The sequence below is a fragment of the Actinia tenebrosa genome, unplaced genomic scaffold (assembly GCF_029948245.1).
Source record: "Actinia tenebrosa isolate PJP-AT-01 unplaced genomic scaffold, QUT_ActTen_1.0 PGA_scaffold0__85_contigs__length_37466705, whole genome shotgun sequence".
NCBI classification, from domain to species: Eukaryota; Metazoa; Cnidaria; class Anthozoa; order Actiniaria; family Actiniidae; genus Actinia; species Actinia tenebrosa.
Genome location: NW_028292569.1, coordinates 22,330,003 through 22,353,835, shown reverse-complemented (window position 1 = coordinate 22,353,835; position 23,833 = coordinate 22,330,003). Strand labels below are relative to the sequence as shown.

General features: G+C 42.2%; 1 protein-coding gene across 3 annotated transcripts in view; it reads right to left on the bottom strand.

Annotated features, from left to right (window-relative positions):
• LOC116303848 (uncharacterized) overlaps nt 1-23,833 on the bottom strand; it is a 44,863-nt gene that overhangs the window by 19,154 nt on the left and 1,876 nt on the right. For all 3 annotated transcript variants that reach the window (XM_089025790.1, XM_089025792.1, XM_089025793.1), the window contains exons 3-6: nt 19,376-19,576; nt 18,743-18,849; nt 1,210-1,303; nt 385-488 (exon numbers count right to left, since the gene is read on the bottom strand). In XM_089025790.1, the coding sequence (XP_088881916.1) occupies nt 385-488; nt 1,210-1,303; nt 18,743-18,849; nt 19,376-19,576 (506 nt within the window). The remainder of the gene's footprint in view (nt 1-384; nt 489-1,209; nt 1,304-18,742; nt 18,850-19,375; nt 19,577-23,833) is intronic.

Below are 23,833 nucleotides of genomic sequence, written 5' to 3'. Positions count from 1 at the left end.
CGCGCGAGTATTGCAACTGTCAGGAATGTTGGGAGAACAATCGAGAAACTGGAAACCACTCCGCTACGTGTCGTGGTTTCCTAAGCTCCTCTCATGTTCTCTCAAGATCCCGCGTGTTTTGATCAGAGTATTAAACACGGAAAACTGTTTTTGATCTGTTAAGCTAGATAATGGGATCCTAATTTAGGAATATACGAGACAGTATGGGAGAGGGATACTTGTATACCAAGTAATATGCTTCTGAATTGGGTTTTGGCTGCAGCTACTAGATATGGGCTAAATCAAGGAACCAACGCATTACCATGACCACTGTGTAATCATTGCAACATGCTGGGATAGAGAGGAGAGCATTCTTAGATTGATATTAGTGAATCTAGAAGTTACCTTTCCAACATGCCATGAAAAGTGGGCTTTGACCATAGTTGTCTGGTAGTTCTACGTTGGCAGAGTGCTCAAGAAGAAGCTTAGCAACAGCAACATGCCCTTCCCTAAACAAAATAATGATCAAAAAGACACCATCAGTCATCCGTGAGACCCTCCTCAGACCCTCCCCACCCCTTGGAAATTCCAATCCCTCTCCATGGGGGAGGTATGGATATTTTCTGGAACTACACAATATACCCTCCTCAGACCCTCCCCACCCCTTGGAAATTCCAATCCCTCTCCATGGGGGAGGTATGGATATTTTCTCGTACTGCACAATATACCCTCCTCAGACCCTCCCCACCCCTTGGAATTTCCAATCCCCCTCCATGGGGGGAGCTATGGATATTTTCTGGAACTACACAATATACCCTCCACAGACCCTCCCCACCCCTTGGAAATTCCAATCCCCCTCCATGGGTGAGGTATGGATATTCTCTGGTACTACACAATATACCCTCCTCAGACCCTCCCCACCCCTTGGAAATTCCAATCCCCTCCATGGGTGAGGCATGGATATTTTCTGGTACCACACAATATACCCTCCTCAGACCCTCCCCACCCCTTGGAAATTCCAATCCCTCTCCATGGGGGAGGTATGGGTATTTTCTGGTACTACACAATATATCTTCCTCAGACCCTCCCCACCCCTTGGAAATTCCAATCCCTCTCCATGGGGGAGGTATGGATATTTTCTGGCACTACACAATATACCCTCCAGAGACCCTCTCCTCCCCTCAGAACTTCCTATCCCCCCTACATGGGTGAGGTAAGGCTGTTAATTACCTTGTGGCCTCCATGAGGGGAGTACAACCAGTCTTTGTCTGGTGGTCGACCTTTGAGCTGTGTTTTAGAAGCAATTCCACAACGCCAACATGGCCTGTGTAAAAGATGAGTAGTATAGGGAATGGGGGTTCCAGCGCAATCTCAACACGGGCAAGACCCGTGTCAAAAATCCACCTACGGACAATCCCCACTCCTAGTGTGGTTGGGGGCAACAGCGCAAATATGTTAGTCTATATATGGAGTGCGAAGAATGTAAGAGAACTTTTAAGAAAGAAGCGGATTTGAAAAGGCATTTGAAAATGAAGGCGAAGTGTATGGGCAGTTATGATTGTGGATGTGGTAAGAAGTTTGAGACTAAGGTTAAATTGTTTTGGCATTGTCAGGACTGTGAGTACGACTACGACGACCTAAAAAGTGCTTGGTATTAGGTATAAAATATTTCCTATTATATAGATGGAATCCCAAAGCAACTTCAGCACGGTGTCAATACCCGGTAACGGTGAGATTGACGTTAGACAGTTTTGGCGTCAGTCAGAAAGGAAGGTTAAGAGGACTCTCCGAAAAGGTATAGAAGAATTAGGAGCCCTGAAAGCGAGCATAATGGTAGAAGTAAGTTTGTCAAAAGACGAGGTAATGACGACAGCAATGTTGCGATCAAAGTCGTTAGTGATATTAGAATCCACGAATCTGGATAGGTCACTCAGTGAAGCCTTAGAAGCACTAATGGAGTCGCTGTCTAACTACACGAAAGAAGGATCGGGTTGGACAGTAGAGGAGGTTGAAGGAATAGAGATAAGTATGGCCAGGTACGTACCCATACGAGGGGGGAGTTACGTACCGCTACCAACGTGGGTAGAAAGGAAGAAGGCTATTGTAAACGTGAAGAATGAAGACAATCGATGCTTTATGTGGGCAATCAGGTCTGCACTGTATCCAGCAGAGAAGGATCCCTGTAGGACAAGTAAGTATCCCACAGATGATTTAGAGTGGGATGGTGTGGAATTTCCCATGCAGTTGATAGACATCCCCATATTTGAGGAAATAAACGATCTAGCAATTAACGTTTACGGAGTCAGAGAGCAGACGATAGTACCGTTAGTTCTGTCAAAAAGTAAAGGAGAGCGCGTACATTTATTCTACCACGGCGGACACTACTCATGGGTTAAACACATTAGCAGACTATTCTACAGACATACTAAACACAAAGGCAAAAAGTACTTCTGTGACTGCTGCTTGCTGTCATTTACATCCTTAAATACCCTAAAGAAACACGATGAGATCTGCCGCGGAGTCGAAGAAGTGGCGCAACGGATCCAGATGCCTACAGATAAGAACCTATCCTACTCAGACCATCAAAAGCAGATGCAGGTGCCTTACGTGATATATGCAGACTTTGAAGCGTTGATAACTAAGGAAGAGCAGAAACGTGGCGCCACGAATAAGGTAGGATTACACGAGATCTGCTCCTTTGGTTACATAGTAGTCAGATCAGACGGTAAAGCAAACCCTCCTGTGATTTACCGAGGTAAGAACGCAGCTAATGAGTTTCTAGAAGCATTGCGAGAAGAGGAGGGAGAGATTAGAGAACAATTAAGATGTCCAAAGAAGATGGAATTTACCAAAGAGAACCAGGAGGCTTTTAACAAGGCAAAAAAATGCCACATTTGTCAACATACGCTTCTTCAGTTTGGAAGACGAGCCAAGAAAGCGTGGGATGAAGATGGAAAGTATCTAGGAGAAGCTCATTTTAAATGCGGGAAGTATGCTAAGAAAGGTGAGAAGCCGGGGAAGCCCTCCACGCACTGCATTCACTGCCACAAAGCATTTGTTGAGGATTTCTATGTGGATAAGGTTAGGGATCACTGCCACATCACGGGTAAATACAGAGGAGCGGCTCATTGGAAATGCAATATAAACTTCAAAGTAAATCCAGATATGGAGATTCCGGTGTTCTTTCACAACCTCCGCGGTTACGACTCCCATTTGCTACTACAAGGAACAGACGGCTCCGACGTCAAATGCATACCCAACAACAAAGAGCGCTACATGTCCGTAACTGTGGGTAAGCTAAAGTTCTTAGATTCGCAGCAGTTTATGGCGGACTCCTTAGCAAACCTCGTAAAGTATAACACCAACTTTCCCATTTCCAGTCAATATGGCGCGGAAAAGAAAGGAGTCTACCCATACGAATACATGGACTCCTGGGATCGATTCAAAGAACCCCTACCACCCAAAGATCGCTTCTACAGCACCCTAAACGAGTCCGGTATAAAGGATGAGGAGTACCAGCATGCGTTAGACGTGTGGGAAAAGTACTCCTGTGAGAACATGGGTGACTACCACGACATCTACCTAAGGTCTGACGTAGTGCTGCTTGCAGATGTTTTCCAAAGCTTCAGAAAGATGGCTATGGAATATTACGGATTGGATCCCGCTAATTTCTACACGGCTCCTGGGCTCAGCTGGAGTGCTTTGTTAAAGAAGACAAATGCGCAGTTGGATCTCCTAACGGAGTACGACATGTATCGGTTTATGGAAGACGGTATTCGTGGCGGCGTATGCGGACCCAGCCGACGTTACGCCCGCGCAAACAACCCCTTAGTAGAGCACGACCCAGAGAAACCAACCACATACATTTACTACCTGGATGCGAATAACCTTTATGGCTGGGCAATGTCACAGTACCTACCTGTGAGAGACTTCGAATGGGATCCAGTGAAGCCGATAGACTTCTACATGCAGGTAGGAAAGGAGGAAGACAAGGGTTACGTCTTAGAAGTGGATCTGGAGTACCCAGAGCGCCTGCACGACGAACACAATGAGTTCCCCTTAGCACCAGAAGCGATAGAGATACCATTTAAGCAGCTAAGTCCGCTGCAAAAGCAAATGTGCCCTGGTTACAAACCGTACAGGAAACTAACTATGAACCTGATGGATAAGAAGAAGTATGTGGTACATTACCGCAACCTGCAGTTCTACGTGCGACACGGAATGCGCGTAGAGAAGATCCACAGAGTCCTAAAATTCACGCAGGAGCCCTGGATGCGCCCCTACATTGACTTTAACACGCAAAAGCGTACCGCAGCGAAAAATGACTTCGAGAAAAACCTCTTCAAACTGATGAACAACAGCGTGTTCGGAAAGACAATGGAGAACATCCGCAAGCGCGTAAGCGTAAAAATAGTCAGCACCAAAGAGGAAGCAGAAGCATACGTGTCACAGCCAGGCTTCGTTAGATACGTAGAAATGCTGAACTTCTACGTGATTCACATGAAAAGGGCAAACCTCTTACTAAACAAGCCCGTTTACACAGGCTTTACGGTGCTGGATCTATCGAAGCTGCTTATGTACGAGTTCTACTACGATAAGCTTAAGCCAAAGTACGGAGACCGCTGTCGCCTCCTGTACACAGACACCGACTCCCTAATTCTAGAAGTGCAAACGGAAGACGTTTACAAAGACTGCCTCCCCGACATAGACGAGTACGACACCAGCGGTTACCCGAAGGAGCACTTCCTTTACTCTGCGAAGAATAAGAAGGTAATTGGGAAGATGAAAGACGAAATGTTAGGAAAACCCATCGTGGAATACGTGGGTCTGAAACCAAAGATGTACAGCGTGCTGAAGTTAGACGGCGTAGAAAAGAAAGCTAAAGGTGTAAAAAAGTACGTGGTTAAGAAGGACATTACGCACGAGTCCTACCTCAACGTATTACGAACACGCAAGGAACAGCGGCATAAGATGAACAGCCTGCGCAGCTATGGTCATCAGATACATAACGTCACGCAGGAGAAGGCGTCACTGTCTGCATTTGACGGTAAGCGATGGATGTGTGATGACGGAGTGCATACGATAGCATTCGGACATCACACGATAAGCAGTTCTTCCATGACGAACCCACGCGCGGGACCATCATGAAGATAATACAAGAGGGGCTGACCCTTCTTAGCTATCGCACTTCGGATCTGGTAAGTTTCCAAAGACCAATTGGGATCCGTAGCTCTTTTGGATCCTCCTTCTAATTCGCCCGGCTCATAGAGATATCGGACTGTGACATTACCTAATTTTTTTTCATGGGGGAAGACCGCCCTTGAACTTCTGACGTAGGACTTGTGTTCCACGTGCTTCTTTTTTATGGCATCCTTGGGTTTTATTCCCGTAGCCCTGGCCGCCTCGTTGTTCAAAGCCGCGACGACCTGGGGGAGCCTCTGAGTCCATTCCCTATTGCGTTTGGAGGGATCTTCCAGCTCTTTCCAATACTGGTACCCAAAGAGACGCTCGGCCAGGGTCTTATTGAATCTTTCGACAATGCTTTGACCCCTGTGGTACTCTGCTTTAGCTCTCCTAATCTTAGTGTCGTGGTCTTTCAGGGTCTTAGTAACCACGCCCATGAACTCCGTCCCCGCATCCACTTGCAGCAGCTTAGGCCATTTCAAGACGCGCTTATAAATCCTACCTAGGGCTTCTGCGACTTCCCCAGAATCCTTGCTGGTTATGGGTTCGGCGTCCTTATATCTGCTTGCGATATCCACTACGGTCAAAGCGTATCTATAGGTCTTCTTTCTCACCTTATCGTGCGGCAAGAAAAGCAAATCCGCCTGATGAACTTCATTGGGGGCACTTACGGTAAAGCTGGGCCTGGGAATGTACTTAGGCACGGGAAGATAAACCTGCCAGAGGGTTTGTTTTTTCAACCAGTTCTTAGCCGTTTCATCTGATACCCTGGCCGCGGTCGCGAGTTTCTTGATGGCCGACGCTCCTCTCCAATAGCCCTCAGGCCCATAGTAAATCCTTTTGAGTTTGTCCTCTACGCGGCCCATTATATGAATAGAATCGCGCTTCGCTTGATTCAAGCGAAGGATAAAACAAGATTGATCTTACGTCCATTGAAATCCACCGTCTTTCCGTCCACTTTAATGGTGATGTTTATGCTTTCTACCAAATTAGACAAGTCATAGCTCAAAGAAATGGGAGTGTATTCTACTGGGTCAAATGGATTACCCTTAGGTAGAAACTTGGACATAAGAGAAGACTTTTCTCCATTGTTGTAACTATGGACTAAATCGCAATAGACTTCGTAAGAGGATGCGACTTTCCATTTCACATCATATGTACTGCCGCTATTTATCGTGGTACTAGTAAGACCTAGGAGTTCTACCAATGAACTGTCCTTTAAATTAGCGCTCCCACTATTTTTCTTGAATGTCATTTCATGGGGTAATCCTGTGGTAAGAGTATATCCATGCTTTGCTAGCTCCTTAGCCAGTGTTATGGGGGTGTAATGGGAATCTGGTATTTTTGGTTTGGTGCCGGAAGTTCCGATGACAAAGCCATTAATTAAATTATACCAAGAATTGTACAAAGAGCAACTAACCAGCCTAACCTTATAGGCTTTGATGGGGGGATTCAGATAAGTAGTAAAGTTATTCTTGTCGCTTTCCAAAAAGACGATCATTATATTAGATACGCCAAAGCCACGCCTCCGGCCAGCCCTGCAACTCCTACAAATACCAGCTCATTGTCTTTTTGTTTCTTAGAAGGCTGGTAGTAATTCTTGAACTGAGGCTTTTTCATCCTAAAGTCGGGGTGTGCTTGCGCATAAAGTTTGAAGGCGTAGTCTGTGTTTTCGAAGTTCTTGTCTGCCTGCATCTTGTCTTGGTAGTTCTTATCCAACCAATCCCTGTAAGCTTGTCTTTTTTCATTCCAAGCTGCAACGTCCCTTTGATATTTCTCCAGCGCTAAGTCGTGCCTTTTTCTTTCGGCGGCACCGCTTTTGTCGCCTCTAACTAATCTATCTAAATATTGACCACCATAATTAGCTCCAGTGAATGCTAAAGCTGCAATGACTCCACCTGCGACTAAGCTAACCATTATACATTAGGTAGGTACTTTTCCTTCCGTAGGTAATCCTTTACCATGATAGCCCCGCCTACGGCAGCGGTCATCTTAGCAAAATTAGCGAAGCTCTTGCTTGGGTCTTCAGTAAAGTCTTCTTTGAGCACTTTCTTACCTACCCAACCAATACCCGCAACAATAGAAGTAATGATAGCTGCTTCTTCAACAGTTTTCAACAACGCGGTCGACATTATATTACAAAGCGAGAAGGAAAATCTAGGTCGCCACGGGTGATAAATCTACTCCATTTCAGGGATTTTGCTTTTTCTAACCTCCACAGGTGCGTGATATGTTGGCGGCACATGTACGGCCTCCCACTTTACTTTTGGCTTCGTAGCCCGCCATTGTAAGTAAAGGCTGCCTGCTGCTATAGCGACTCCTACCGCGCCAATGACGTACCCAGGATTAATGGAGGATTCCTTTTCGTCCTCCACCTTTTCCTCCTTCTTTGCTTTGTTCTTCTTATTCATCTCCGCGAGCTTCTTACCGGCAGCAACTCTGCCTGGAGATTTAGCCTTGGTGATTCGTTGCTCCTCTACTTGAGGGGTTTCCTCCGCCTTCGATTCAGCTTCACTCATTTATATCTAAGGACTTGAAGGAATTGATAAGTACTTAACTAGGTACTTGAGGCGACCTGGGTAATTCCCGCGAACAACTTGACTAAGTACTTGATAAGTCACTTGCAGGTACTTGACTAGGTGCCTCAGCAAGTGCCGCCTGAAAGACCTTTTCAACTTCTCTGTCCTTTTTGAAGTCCTTCCAAGATGTTCCGAAGGAACCTAGTACCTCCTTCAAGTCGACATGCTGAGCTACGTGCAAAGCCGCAGAGGCGACTGCCATTAACTTACCGCACTTCAAAGACAACCACCCACAGGTTATCTTAAGTTCTTGGGATATGACATAGTCATCTCTTATGTCCTTCTGTAGTTGCTCCACGTCGTCTATGGGCAGTGCAAGTCCAAGCAATTTAGTGGCAAGTCGGATAGCGGAGTCTGCTACGGCGTCCGTGGTCTTACTTGCGAGGGCAGCCTCGTACCTCTTATGGAACTTCTTAACCTCCTCTTCTGACAACTCGTTAACTTGCTCATGGGTAAGTTCCTTGCCTATCATTTCTTTGCACTTCCCCGAAGACACAAGGATGTTAAGTTGTTCCTTGAGGTTACTTTCATCTAACTGTGTGGGGACTTCATCTAAGAGCTGCTCAATGTTCATATATGTTAACATCATACGGAAACCTCAAAGAGAAAATCATTTTGGAATGTTGGCGTGTTCTTAAATGCCGCATGTATTCGTGTAACTGTTCCTTGCTTATCTCACCGCCGTAGTCGCTTAAAATGGTTTCCAGGTCAGACTTGCTCGGAGTATAAAATACGACCAGGGAGCCTATGTTTTCCCTGAAGGGTTTAGAGACACTGGTAAGCTGCTGCGAGAGCAACCAAACGCTGATATTGTCATGCCTGCCGCTGAAAGCGAGCTTCACTAATTCGGAGGTGCGCCTTTTTACGTCGTCCCCACAGGCAATGTCATCCAATATGAGGAGCGTCTGCGTATCCTTAGGGAATTGCTTATGCCAGAACTTCAAATGGCTGGATAACTCGTTAGGGTCTAAGATATCTACAAAGAAGTCGTCATCATTCCTGCCTATGCCTTCCCAGGTGCGGTTATTCACGTAGGTGGGGCATAATAGTACTATGTAGTCGAAGCGGTATCTAAAGGGTCCTAATAGCTGCTCCACGATGAACTGGGTCTTTCCGCAGCCGGTGGGTCCTACTATCAGAGCGTTACAAGGTATGTGATCTGGGTCCATATATAGATGGACCCAGTGGAAGCAGTAAGAAGGATTGCCGCCGACGCAAAAGATAAAAGAGACACCATAGAAATGCAAAGGGAGGAGATAGACCGGTTAAAAGAGCGCGTGCAGGAGTTGTACGATGAAATGTGTGGTCTGAAGCGCGCAGAACGGTTTGGTGCGCTTTTGACAATGGCGGGCTGGGCTAAGGAGTCCATTAAGGACTTCATTCGATATCCCCCATAGATATATGGACTGCATTACGTGCGAACTACCTGCTGACTGCATAATCCCTCCCAAAAAACCGATACCCAAACCGCGTAAAAAATACACCTGCTGTCACTGTAATAAGGTATTCTCTGAAGAAGACTTCGTTGGACATTGGTGCCCCGCGGATACTAAAGCACAAAGGACTTTAGACGACGTTCGAGAAGAGTAAGAGGTCGCAAAGAAGATCTTACTAAGCCCCAGCAAGAGGAATTAGCATAGGTCTTTCTTTTTTATTGTTATTTTGTTAAATGCTGCAAAGAGGTCTCAAGTAAGGACCTATTTTTTATTGTTATTTTGTTAAATCGAAGAATGGTTAACATGATTATCTTTTTGCTGGTTTCAACGATGAGAAAGAATGATACCTCATCTCTTAATGGGGGCTTAACAAAATAACAAGAAATAATAGACCCTATCCTAAAACCCTCTTACAGGGTTTAACAATTTAACAATAAAAAATAAGGTATATATAATGAAGTGCATGCAATGCGATAGAGCTTTTAGTAGCAAGCAGCGACTGCAATACCATCTTTCCAAGAAAGTCTGTCAGAAGACCATCAGCACTGTTTGCGGTGACTGCGGTAAGGAACTCTCCACAGTACAGGCCCTACGATATCACCGCGAGCATAGAGTCTGCCTTAAAGGTCATTGCCGCCGATGCGATGAACCCCTCTTCGAAGAAAACTGGCATAAATACCGCTGCCGGCGTTACCACCTCGAAGAAGTTGTCTGTGAAACCCACGGCGATTTAGCAGAGCGATGTTGCCCCCTTGAAACCAGCCGGGCTTTAGTGCTGCGTAAAAAAGAAATAGACCAAGATTTCGTATGCTTTGACGACTACGAAGGAGTAAAATGGGAGAATAGGGAACATTGGGACGGCATCTGCGATAAATGTGGCTGTCAACGCAGCGGTCAACATATTTGGTGTTGCCTGTACGAAGGTCCCAAGCCTTTAGACCATTACCTTGCAATACGAAAAGAATGGTCTAATATATGATGTTACCTTACGTCGCAGCGTTCGCAGGAGGAGCCTTGATTACGATATCGATTGATTTCATGTCGGAAAAAATGAGGTCCGACGTAGCAGACCAATACCTAGAAGCCCATGAGGATGACTAATCACACAATGGATTAGCCTCCGCCTTTCTTTCAACGTCGAACTTCCATCGACCGTTGACTTTACCATAGCTACGTATGTGAGCGTACTCTTCGCCTTGCAGTACGTACCGTACGCAGTCAGGAGCCCACAAACTGTACTCTTGACTGCCGTCTAAGAGAACCAACCTTAAACGGTTAATGTCCTCGAAGACGACGTAATTTTTTATTTCGTATGAAATGCCTTGTATTAATTCGCGCCAGTGAGTTTGTTCAACTATCATTATATTTATGAAATATCTTTCGGTGCGTTCGTAGCGTCTCCTGTGACTTGAAAGCCTTAACGCAACCAGGGCAAGGTATGCGAATGCCGTCGACGTAACGGTCGATTTCCCTACAGATCAGATCGTAATCGTTGCTTACCATCGTTAAGTATCCATTCATTTCATATTGCGTCAATACCGCTTTTTGTTTGCCGGACAATACGCCGTTACCCTTTGGCGTCTTCAGTTCCAGACATAACCCATTGTATTTCTTATGGGAGTTAAGAACTAAGATGTCGGGTTGACCTGCCTGGTAGCCCTTTTGCCAGCACTTTATCCTTTTACTGCTGGTATCTTGCAATTCCCCGAGTCCAGGTGCTAATATCAGCGTAGGGTAAAACCTGCGTATCTTATCGATGACCTTCTTCTGTAAGTCGAACTCAGTCTCGATCTTGAAGACTAACTTATTTGGACTATCCAACGAGTATTTCCCCTTTTTCCTTAATGTAGGTAGAACGTCTTCAAAGACCCAATCTTGGAACGACTCTGCCGTTGGCAGTTTGGAGCTGAATATCAATTGATACAAACCAGCCTCCGTCACATACAGGGATTGCGGGTGTAAACCAGAAGGGAGGCGATTCACCTCTATTCTAAATTCGCTAAGCCTCTTCTTATGCTTATCCCGCACGTGGACTTTAATAGCATCTTTGGTGTCTGCGTAACCTAATGCCTTTGCTACCTCTTTCGCCTTAAAGTACAGCTTATCGCTTTGCACTATGCATTGCAGTTTAGTTTCGTCGTTTTTGAATACGCGGAGCATATTATACGTAAGGAATATTTTAATAGGCAACGCTTTTTAGCTGATTCATTTCTACACTCAGTTGCGCGTCAGACACGACAAAGACGTAGCAGTTTATCTTATCGCCGTCGCCCGCGGAGGTATTCTTGGTGCGCTTGATCTCCAATGTTATACCATCCTGGGTGTTTACTAGACGTAAACCCTGACCATGTAGGTCTTCGTCGTTCGTTGTGCGCATGTCGATCCACAGCGCGTACTTATCATTGAAGAATTCCTCGGGACTTACCTGGTCACCAAACTTACGCTTTACTTCTCTGTACACGTCTGCAGGCTTTATTCCCTGCGAGTAGACCTTGTTTGGAACGCCGTTTATGTTGACCCCCACATTAGTAATGTTGGGGTTGTGAAAGGCTTCGGAGTCGCGCTTACCAGCCTCGTAGGGTTTGGCAAACACCAACATCAACCCCGTGAGACTTCTTCGGGGGAGGTTAATGCTTTGGTTGATAACCTCATCCGTCTTATCCAGGAAGCTGAACGTCTTATACATCACTACGTGGTCGTAAAGGAATGCCTTCCCGGCGCTATATTCCATGCCGGCGCTACGTGCCAGATCTTCGCTGTACACGGTCTCATACTGCAGCTCTAAGTTGGTAATAGAATAGGGATCCACAGCTCCACTGATTGCGCTGTCCATTCCTCCTATGACGTTCGTAGTGTCCGCCAGGGTTACTTCGAACTGCAACTCGGATAACTGCCTGGGGTAGTACACGCCATGGTTCGTAATCACCTCAAAGTTCAAAGGGATAACGTATTTGGTACCGTACGCAGTTACTACCCTTGTTGCGTCTGCTACTGCGGTTGCTCCGCTGGAGTCAGTAGGCGCCGGGTTGGTGTCGCTGCGAAGCTTACGAAGAATAACGCTTCCAATTCCCTGCTCTATCTTTTGTGCACGGTCAAAGGTCGTCAACCACAGATCCTTATACGTGGTGAACAAATCGTACCTATTCAAATCCAAGAGGGATTCCCCTGCGAACTTGATTCTCATCTTAGAGACGAGGTTCCTGCCCACGTTATTGACGGCATAGCGCTTGTCCTTGGTGCTTGGTTGTATTGCTAGGTCAAACCTCAAAGCCAGGGTGCCGGGTACTAAGACTAGGTTATCCGTTAGACGGGGCACGCCTACGTACAGCGTCTCCCCTGGTTTTGCGCTGCTGGGGGTGAATGTAACACGGTGAAAGGTGCGTTCTGCTTTCAGTCCGCCAACCTGCTTAGGTAATACGTTGGGGTTTAACTTCGAGCTTATCATATATAATGGAAGTCGAAGACTTTGACCCCACCACCGAAGAAGGTCAAGTCGACATTAACGACGAAGAATACGACGCATGGACTAAAGGCGCGGAAACCGACCCCCTAATCTACGACATGGCTCTAGAAAACAAGTACGGTAGTAGGTGGAAAAGCTTCAAGGCAGCCTTGAATCGCATGTGGCAATCGAAAAACCACGGCAGCCCCGTCCCTGAGTACTTGGAGCTTCAAAACATAGAGCAGCCTGAGGCAGCCGCGCGGGAAACTGTAGAGTGGGCAACGCGAGAGTTAAGGATGCGTCATCCCCACATTGACACTGACGCGATAAGACTCACAGAAAAAGGAAACAAAGTCCTCATAAGCGTCAGAGACCTGAGACAACCCGACAAAGACCGCTGGACGAAACCACAGCTCCTTTTTGACGAAAATGGCTCGATCAAGGTTAACGTGGCAAGATTAAGGGGCTTTCAAGAGGCCACCCGAAGCATGTTAGAAGGTATGGAAGCATTGAATGAAAGGATTGCGCTAGAAAAACGCGCTATCGAACTGCAAAAAACGTTAATGGAAAGGGAAACAGAGTATGAAAGACAAATACGGCAGCTAACCGATGCTCAAGAGAAAGAAATCAAGGACAAGAACGAAGTCATACTGCAATTCAAGCGAGAAGCTGAAACGGCTTTAGACGAAAGAGGCCGAGCCAGACACGCCTTCGACCTTGCTCTAAAAGATCTGGATATGAGCAAGGAAGAAGCTAAAAACTTGCATATCACCATAACCGGCTCTTTGGAGGAACGGCGGCAGTTGGTTGCCGAAATTAACACTAAAGAGGAGCAAATCCGGCAGAGAGATCAGGCCCTCGAAGACCTGGAGGGGCAAATAGAGCGGCAGCAGGAAATAATTGCGGACCAGACTCGTACCGAAGAGGAAAGGGAGGCAGCCCAAAGGGAATCAGAAACCCTTCAGGTACACCTTGCGGAATTACAGGCGCAAAAGGAAAACCTGAAAAAGGAGCTGGGGCTTACCACCAAGGAAAAGGTAAAAAGAGCCCTTTTGAAGTATGGCGTTCCGCTGGCGTTTGCGGTCGCTGTTAGCACCGTAGTAGGAGTTATCCTATCCGCGCTTAAGGCTACAGGCGCGGGCGTAAAGAAATTAGGCAATGGACTAACGGACTTGGGAAAAAAGATGGCAGCCGGTCTTCCTGGGCTGCTGGGTAGCGTTCTTAGCCTGGCACTTAGGGCCGGCGGCGAACTGTTGAAGTTCGTGGGGAATAACATCTGGATATTAGTCATCGCTATTGGCGTGGTACTCCTGAAGAAGATGCGGGGTTAATCTTATCCTTGTATATTATGTCAGGCTTATCGTCGTCAGGCGCCCGAGGCGTCCTCGACTGGGGATAAGTAAAGATAGTATTCGCACCGCCTTGATAATTTGGTATCAAGGGTATAGCAGTCATGGTGCTAATGGGCTTATGATTCCAGACCGCGTTGGAAACGACAGCGGTGCCGCCAACATGATTTATCCTTACGCCACCATCGTGGGGGAGAATTTGCAGCTTGGCATATTGACAATTGGCTATCATATGAAAAGTAGCCGGCGTTAAGTCTTCTCCGCTTAACGGTTGGGGCTCCAACGAAAAATGAGCTGGGTTCCTATCATTATCTTTTTTTCTGTAGGGTAGTAATGGGTGGTTATTCTCGTCAACAAGCCTAAACGCTGCGTTTGCACCCGATCCCGTGTTAATGCTAATAGTACACATTATCAATGCTAAACCCCCAACTTTAACCCACATTCCGATATCAAGCCACTTATTTCCTTCATCATACGACTTTTGATCTAAATAGTAGGTATAATATGTTTCTTTTAAGTGTGGGTTCATATATTACGGGAAATAAATTTCCTCCTAAAGGCTCACCACCGTAAGGGTGCTAATGGTGGCGTGATTATAAGCCATATCTCTCTGATCTTCTATGCTATTCATGCAAACGCTCCCGGTGTCATCTACGCGCATTTGCAGCTTTACCTTCCCATGGCAATCGGCGACCATGTGGAAAGTCCAAACGGAATGATTTTCGTCGCTGTTGGGGTTGGGCTCTACGGAAAAATGCGCAGGCTCCCTATTGTTCGTCTTCGTACGCATGGGCTGCAGTATGCCATTCTCATCCAGGAACCTAAAGCCCACGTTAACATGACCGCTCGTACCAATGCAAATGCTACAAAGGATTAACTTCTTTCCTGAGTAGTTCAAATCCACGGACATGCCCGTGACATCAACCCAAGATGCCTGGGTGTATTTTTTCTCGCCTGCGTAAGTCGTATAAACGCAATCTACTCCAGCTACGTAGGGGTTGTTCATCGCCATATATAATAACTCAGACCAACACCCGCGGCTGCTAAGCTGGCTTTTAGTAAGTTATGGTCGTATTCCTCGGGTATCGTAGGCATAACATGGGCCTTCTTCGATGGTTTCTTAACTACGGGTAGCTTCGCTTCGTGTGACTTTTTTGGCTTCTCTACGAAGTGAGGAATGTTCCTAAGAGTGTCAGAGTTCACGTCATTCACCCCAAACTTCATATCCTTAGTAGCTCGCTGCAGCTTGTTGTCATAACCCACAACGGAATTGGCGTTAATAACTAAATTACTTGGCATTAACCAACAACCAGGTGACAAAGCGTAATCCAGTCGCACTTTAGACTGCTGCACCGCTAATTGATATCTCTGCACCGACTTGGATATGTTGTTCTCTATTATTGCAGACTCAAATAAAGTTAGGAATTCTTGTTGCGTTTCCTGTGAAGCGCCTTGGGATCCAACAATGGGGTTGCGGGTATTTACCTGCGCTCCCAGGATGCAGTACACGAATGCTTCAATGCTACGGTTAATCCTGGCTAGGTTCCTTAAACCTTTTCCTTTCATTAACACGAACGGATCCCAAGTGCCGGGGTAGTTTGTTTGAATTCTAGTAATTAATGAATTATTACCCTTATCGCCGCCCATATCACCGAACTCTAACTCATTACTTGGGTATTCCTGATGTCCGTAGTCAGCCGGCTTCTCACCATTGGCACCCCAAACGTAAACTATACCCAGCCCATGCGTCTTACCCTCCTTATAACGAAAATCTTTTTGCTGTGGTTTGAACTCATTAATTAACCTTTCCAGGGCTGCGGCGTCATATCGGTTATTCATTGGATTAAATGCCTTATCTCCCGGTAGGGGTACGTTAAGCTCCTTCAACAACCTCCTTACCGTAAAGGCAACGTGAAACCGCATAAATGAAATGTGGAACATGTCCGCGGCAACACCACAACCTTTAGTGGCGGCCCAAATAGCAAAGTTTAACTGCTGTGACCAATACCGCATGTTGGGTCCTGCTAACCATTCCCTGGCCTCTTTACCTGACGTATGCTTCAACATCGTCTCTTTAAAGATATTCCTTACTACTACGTTAAATGATTGCTTACCCACTAAAATCTCTAGATGCGTTACCAATTTTTCGAAGTTGTTTACACCACCTTCAGCATCGTAAAATGGGTAATCTTCCGTGGTTAATAATAGATTCCTTGGAAAATTAGGCGCTTTATAAACGGGCTTATGAACGGGTGTTTTTGGGTGTAATTTTTCCAATCCCTCTTCCAAATCCTTATTGCTGTAAACTAAGTCATCATACTCTTTGAAGTAAATCCCGTCAGATCTGCTTTCAAACTTCGAGGTTACTGCTTTGGGATACAATTTCTTAAATGCCTCCCAATTCCAGTGGCTGTTATGTGGTTGCTCCTCTATGTTATTTCCAAAAGCGTCGTACATTAGTATATAATGGATGTTATACCATCAGCACCTCCGCTTTATCCTGATTTACCTAGGGAGGGACCTAACGAATTAAACGCCGAGAACTTCCGCTTGAATAAGGCAAATCTAATCCTCGCTTACTTGGAAGGGCAGACAAAACACTATGAGGAGGTCAGGAAGAAATACGTCAGAGCCCGGAGTACGCTACATAAGATTGCGATAACTTCAGGATCCATATCTGTTGTGTTAACGGGCTCCGGCGTTGCTACTTCGCTTACTGGACCGGGAATAATCGTTGGAGTTCCTTTGGCCGGCGTTGGGGCAACCTGTGGTATCATTTCGGCTTTTGCTACGGGTATTATGAAACAGTTGTCAAGCAAAATATCCAAGCATGACACGACAATAGCTCTGTCAAGGGCTAAAGTAAATACTATCACTGACCTCGTCTCAAAGGCTTTGCGTGACAGAAAGATAGACGACGTAGAATTCTCGCTTATCTTAGCTGAAGAGGAAAAGTACGAGAAACTAAAGTCGGATATAAGGAATAAAAAAACAGTCGTAAAAGATCTTTCCGAGGAATCTCGCAAAAAGATCTACCAGGAGGCAAAAGAAGAGCTTCAAAGAAAGCTTGCTCAGTAAACATCTGCTTCGAAAAGAGCGTGACGGGGTTCTATTTACATATTGAACGTCAGTCTAGAAATTACGCGTAATATAAATTCAGTGAATTATTACGCGTAATATAAATTCAGTGAATTATTACGCGTAATACGAATTATTTGGCGAATTATTACGCGTAATATAAATTATTTGCATAACCTTATTTGGCAAATTATTACGCGTAATATAAATTCATCGTATGAATTACGCGTAATATGTTATTGTCGCCTCGGAATCCATCCTAACAGGGGGTGGTTGGGGTCTATTTCGTAAAATATTTCGTAAATTACGTCAGGGTAATAAGGAATATCCTTATCCAGCCGACAAAACATCCACTCGGCTCTGCTCATATCAGAAACCTCGGGAATAGACTTACCGGTAATTTCAGACAAAAGATAGGGAATAGCTTTGTAATATTTCCCTAGCTTTAATTTTTTCAGCGTTTTCCGTAGGCTTTGTGGCGTTGGTTCTTCTAAATGGTCTATGATTTTCTTCTTTACTTCGTCGTCTAAATATACCGGCCGATGGCCTTGGATATGACTCATCCAGTCTCTGAAGTATTTTATTCTTTTGTATGGAGTCTTCTTACGGCCTCCGTTGGAATAATATTGTTCCCTGGTAGCACAAGGCACGGCATTACGAATATTTTTACCGCACTCGTAACACTGTGCTGACGTGTCGTCTTCTATTTGCATTTTCTTACCACAACAAATATACTTATTTGGTTTAGTAGGTACAAACTTGGGTTTCAAGCACTTTACACAGAAATCATAAACAAACTCTTTACAATCTTCGCACTCCATATATAGACTAACATATTTGCGCTGTTGCCCCCAACCACACTTGAGTGGGGTTGTTTCCGTAGGTGGATTTTTGACACGGGTCTTGCCCGTGTTGAGATTGCGCTGGAACCCCCATTCCCTATACTACTAAGATGGTACATTAAACTATATACCCAGGGTTTTCAATAAAATTTTTGGTAGGCAGTTATGAAATTAAAGTAGGCGGTAAACCGCAAATCACTGGAGCATGTAATTGAGGCATACTTGTCACCAGTCTCCCTCTTCTCACAAAAATTCAAGATGGCGGACAACGATTGTCGTAGTTTCAATTCTGTTGCAGTTTTCGTAGTACAGCAACAAAGATTGGGTTAAAATTTATTTTAACGAACTTTAAAGAACTTTAATCAAAATTTACAATTACATTGGGAAGTGGCTAAGTAGGCAGCCGAATTGGCAAAAGTAGACGGTGGAATCTGCCAGTTGCCGGATTCTATTGAAAACCCTGTATACCACTCAATAAAAGTCACCTAATGTTAGCATTTTAAGTTAATGGACATGAAACATAAGCAAAAATAAATTCGAATTTCAATGAGCCATGACAAACATGTATGGCTCCACATTTATCAGGCAGTTGGAGCACGTTGGAATGTAGTCAAGCTTATCATTGATTGGCTAATTTTTCTCTGTTTTGAGAGTTCATATTTCTTATCGACTCAAACACGCCATAGAGGATTTATTTTTTGAAGACATTAATGGAAGTTTCAAAACCAAGGATGATTTGAAAAACTCCGAGCTCCAAGCACAATATTAGCAAACAAATCGAATCCCACCTAGAGCTCTGAATTTTTCCCTGAGAAAAGTTTGCATTTCGAACACATTTAGTCTTCACGCTCACCTTTCCAGCAGGCTAGTGTCAGGGGTGTGTCATCATTGCTCCCTGATGGCTTGTTGATTTCTGCTCCACGTGCAAGAAGAAGCTGTGTTGTTTCTACATGACCCTCCCTGAAAATAAAAGATGAAAAAAAGAGATATAAGTGTATTCAATGAAAAGGGACTTATATTGGGATGTAAAATATTTGTTGTTTATCTAATGCTGGTCCAGAGAGAGGAACACCACAGGGAGCCCAATTTAGATTAAAGTGAATGGTCAAAATAAAATTAGAAAAATTAAATTATTAATTGTTTTTTAAATGAGATCAAGATAATGTCCTCCGTAATATGAAAGAGTAAAAAAATCAATAAAAAATGCACTAGAACATTTTTAATGAATTATTAAAAAAATCAATCATTTAATTTTTCTGATTTTTTCTGATTTTATTTTCACAATCCATTTTAATCTAAATTGGGCTCCCTGTGGGAAAACTGTGCCCATGTCCTTGAAAAAGAAAAAAACAGGCTGGGGATCTCCTTGGTTGGTACTCTATATTCAAGTCCTCAAGCACAGTTTTCCCCCATTTGGTATTCTTGCATGTAAATAACCTCCAGGAAGGGCTTAATACTAGTAGACTACTAAAAAAATTTGACTCACCTGGCTGCTAACATTAGAGGGGTGCATCCAGCTTTATTGCGGTGTTCTATATTAGATTTATGGTCCAGTAACAGTTCTACCACCTTGGTATGTCCCTTCCAGCATGCTAGTGTCAAGGGGATGTTGTTTTCACTGCCCGACGGCTTGTTTACCTCTGCTCGGCTGTCTAGGATAAGCTTAGCCACACTATAGTGCCCCTCTCTGAAAAAGATAAATAAAAAATAAGTTGAATAATTAATATAAACAAGAGTGAAAAAAATGGAAAATAAGATGAAGTAGGACTGAGAAAATGAAATAAGTGGAAAAATGAACTCGGATAGGAAATGAAAAAAAAAAATTAAAAAGAGAAACGAAAATTACCTTGGTTGTAAGGTTTCCCATTTCAGACCACATGTCATTCCCTAGATTATTATTTCTTTGTTTAACATGTGCACATGAAAAGACACATGAATGAGGATGCAACTCAAACAAAGAATCTTATTCTCAATGACGTGGTCTTAGATGAAAAACACTTTACCCAAGATACAGAGGTTTATTTTATTACGCATTTAGGGTCGATATCCATGAAATAAAGCTGTGAATGAAAACCATATAAGTGAAGTGATACGATATCACTTCACGGCAAAACTGTCCAATAAGATCTCACGAAATATTTTAGCTTTCGACCAATCAATATCGACCCTAAATGTATAATAAACAAATAATCACATGTTAAGAGCCTGATATCATTTTTATTCACTTGTTTTTCATATAATATTGCTCACATGTTGAGAACTCGCTCGTTCGCTATTATACAAAAAACTTGTCAATAAAAATGATATCAAGCTCTAAACATGTGATAATCTATTTATTACAGAAGGCCCATGAAATATTTTGAATGAATTATTGAATATGAATATAAATATAAATTTAAAATATTTATAATTTAATCAAAGTCACTTTTCATTTTTTAACAAGACAATTTTTTTTTTATAAAATGTTTTTGAATTTCAAAATCAATTTTATATATATATATTTTTTGGTATTTGTTGTAAAACATTTTTAACCAGAATTTTATATCTTCTGTTTTATTTACGAGAGTTTTCCTTAAGTATAATGCCCTGACTTTTTTATTTTTTTGCTCAAATATGCTCATAAATAAGCACAGCAAGTTGGCTATAAGAAAATAAAAAATACACAATACAAAAAAAAAAAAAAAGAGAGAGAAACAAAAAACACTTTTCTATGTGATGTAAAATTTCTAGTAAATTAAGGAACCATTTTTGTTATCTCAATCAAGGAAACTAAATACCATAAACCACAATTAGCTTCAATATTCTTTTCTATCTTTTGGCATAATCTCTTGTTACCTTGGTAACCAATACAATCAGGCATCAACAACCTTACAAATTTTCTAAGTTTAGCATCCTATTGATTTTAATTAGAAAGACAGGAAGACAGAAAAAAGCTACTAATTCACACCTGGATTACTGAGGATATCATTTATATATCTTAATAATAAATTTTATCAAAACTCTCAAAGATATGTTTTTTTGAAAAATTTGAATTTTGTCTATAAGGATAAAAAATTTTTTAAGAAATTTTTTTTTTATATGATAAGACATTTATGTGTATTTGTATAGTAAAGTCTAGGCGGGATAGAATGATTATCTAAGTTACTGTGTGGATACTCCAACCGGAACCACTTTGATAAACTATTATCATTAACCAATCATATTGTGACATTAATTTCAATATTTTTCACCAGCCAATCAGATAGCACATTGATTTAATAAGAGCATGAGAACATGAAAATCTGATTGGCTAGCACTGCTGTCAGTTCAATCTATGTCTTGTTTACTGTCATTTTATTGGTCAGTTTTATTCAAGTGGTCCTGGTCAGTGTGCCCGCACAGTAAAGCTTCTAACTACAATAAGTTACACTAACGAACTAGTGTATCTAACAAGATATATAGGACATGTTTTATGCAGGACTTCTTTTCTTACAGCCAATCTCAATCACACGCTCCCTCTAGTGATTATCTTTGTTGCGACGAAGTAGATTTTGGGGGACATCAATCAAAGCGTTTCCATGACATTCTATAGGCATGTGCCCTTATAGCTTTGTGTTTTCCGACAATGTTATGGAATCGCCTCGTGATTGACGTCCACCAAAACCTTCTTCGAGCGACAGAAAAAATCACAAGAGGGCGCATGTGATTGAGAATGGCTGTAATACTTACCAACAAACTACCTCCTTTTAATATATTTATTAATTTTAACACACTCTTTCCAGATAAGGTTATTATTCTCCTGTCCTGTGTGTTTTGGAACCCTTTGGAATTACAATTTATAAACCTTTATTTTGGCAGTTGCTTGTTCAAGCATCCTTACCTAGCTTAAAGAATATTGATCAAAAACCAAAACGGAAACAGAAAAACAAAACACTAGAATTCACTAGTATATTTCATTCATATATTTCATTACTGTAATTCATTTCATTCATTAGTTAGGTTATTTATTCACATCTAGACAAAAGAAAGAATTACTTAAAAGAATTACGAAAATAGTTATTATTCCAATTTGAAATAAGCTTAATAAGTAAATAAAGAAAAAAGGATCTTTTAGATTGTTCATTCATTTATTTATTATAATAAATTTAAGAGAAATTTCAAGAAAATTGCATTTCATTTTCAACAGCTAACAATTTTAATGTTAGGTAAAATGAATGTATTTTGGAGTATTTTGCTCTATTTGTTGTTTTTTTAGATATAAAAAAGAATTTCTTAAAGAAAATATTTTTTCAACAAATATCAAAATCAGGGCACAGCTAACTCAAAGATTAAACCCTGAAACAACCTCTGGGCTGATCTAAGTCAGGGCATGGCTAACTCACAGATCAAACTCTGAAACAACCTCTGGGCTGATCTAACTCAGGGCACTGCTAACTTACAGATCAGACCCTGAAACAACCTCTGGGCTGATCTAACTCAGGGCACTGCTAACTTACAGATCAGACCCTGAAACAACCTCTGGGCTGATCTACATATCCTACATGATCAAGAAATTATGGAACCTTTCAAAGTTTTGTACAAGGATAATAGAGTAAATATATATGTATATATATATATATATATATGAAAAATATAGAAGAGATAACTAGCTAAAAACTAGTGTGAGCTGCATCGGTGTTTCTAATGAAACAGTAATGATAAAAAGTTAAAATTATACACCCTGAAAAGATGAAAAAACTGAAAAAACTTACTGACGTTTCGGATGCTACTCCTTCATTGGAGTAAAAGAAATTGTAATTTTTATAATTCTTGAGAAATAAAGAAAAATATAATTTATATGGTATAGGGATTCAACACGGATGAGACACATTTTAGAGCACTCATACTATATGAATTATATTTTGCATTTAAATATACTCTACATACTGTAAAGTTCTACACAGTTTATCCTTAATTGGAAATTCGCCTGGAATAACCTCGTTCCCAAGCACTATAACTTATCTATTTTTCTATATCTTCGTGTATTTCATAAGTGCTACGGGGTCCACATATTCTCATCTTTGAATCATAATTACCGCGACCTAACATCTATTTCACCCTGGCCTGCTCTCAGTCTGACCTCTAGCTCAGCTGGTAGAGCATCGGTAGTACAATTCCGAAGGTCGTGGGTTTGATTCCCAGCAAGGTCGGAAATTAAGGGTCTTTTGCCTGGAATAACCTTGTTCCCAAGCACTATGACTTATCTATATTTCTATATCTTCATGTATTTCATAAGTGCTACGCGGTCCACATATTCTCATCTTTGGAAATTCATAATATAATACAGTACACATCTATAAGTGCCTCGTATCTGTCAACCATGTGTTGAAGGCTAATAATCTAATTAACACCTTGTAGACAAAATTTCTCTTATGAGAGTGAAATATGACTTTTTAAAGAAAAAATACAACAATGTATTCAAAATAGATGTATAGTCATAGCAAATGAAATTATCATCCCAACATTCATAAATCATATTTAACTTATTACTTCATCCAAAATAATAATATATGAATATAAGAAAATTTATATACATACTGTAATTAACCTTTAGTTTAATGGTCCCCAAGGGTTTAAAGAAAAGACAATCCTTTCAAATATCTTGAGGTGAAATACAATTGTCTTTTTACTAGCAAAAATCTAATATTTTTGATTTTATTACTATTAAAAATATTTAAAATAATGTGAATGGATGTCTTCTATTTCTCAAGAATTATAAAAATTTCATTTCAGGAAATAAAAGCCAAGAATAATAAAGATTTTAATTTCCTTTTTCTTTTCAGGAAGTAAAGGCCAATCTTTAGCTGGTTTAGAAAATTACACTCCTTTTGTACAAGACATTTACTTTTTTCTTTTTACAATTATTTTTAAAAGCTCCAAATGGACATATTTCAATTCATCTAAAAATATGTGAAAATACTATCTA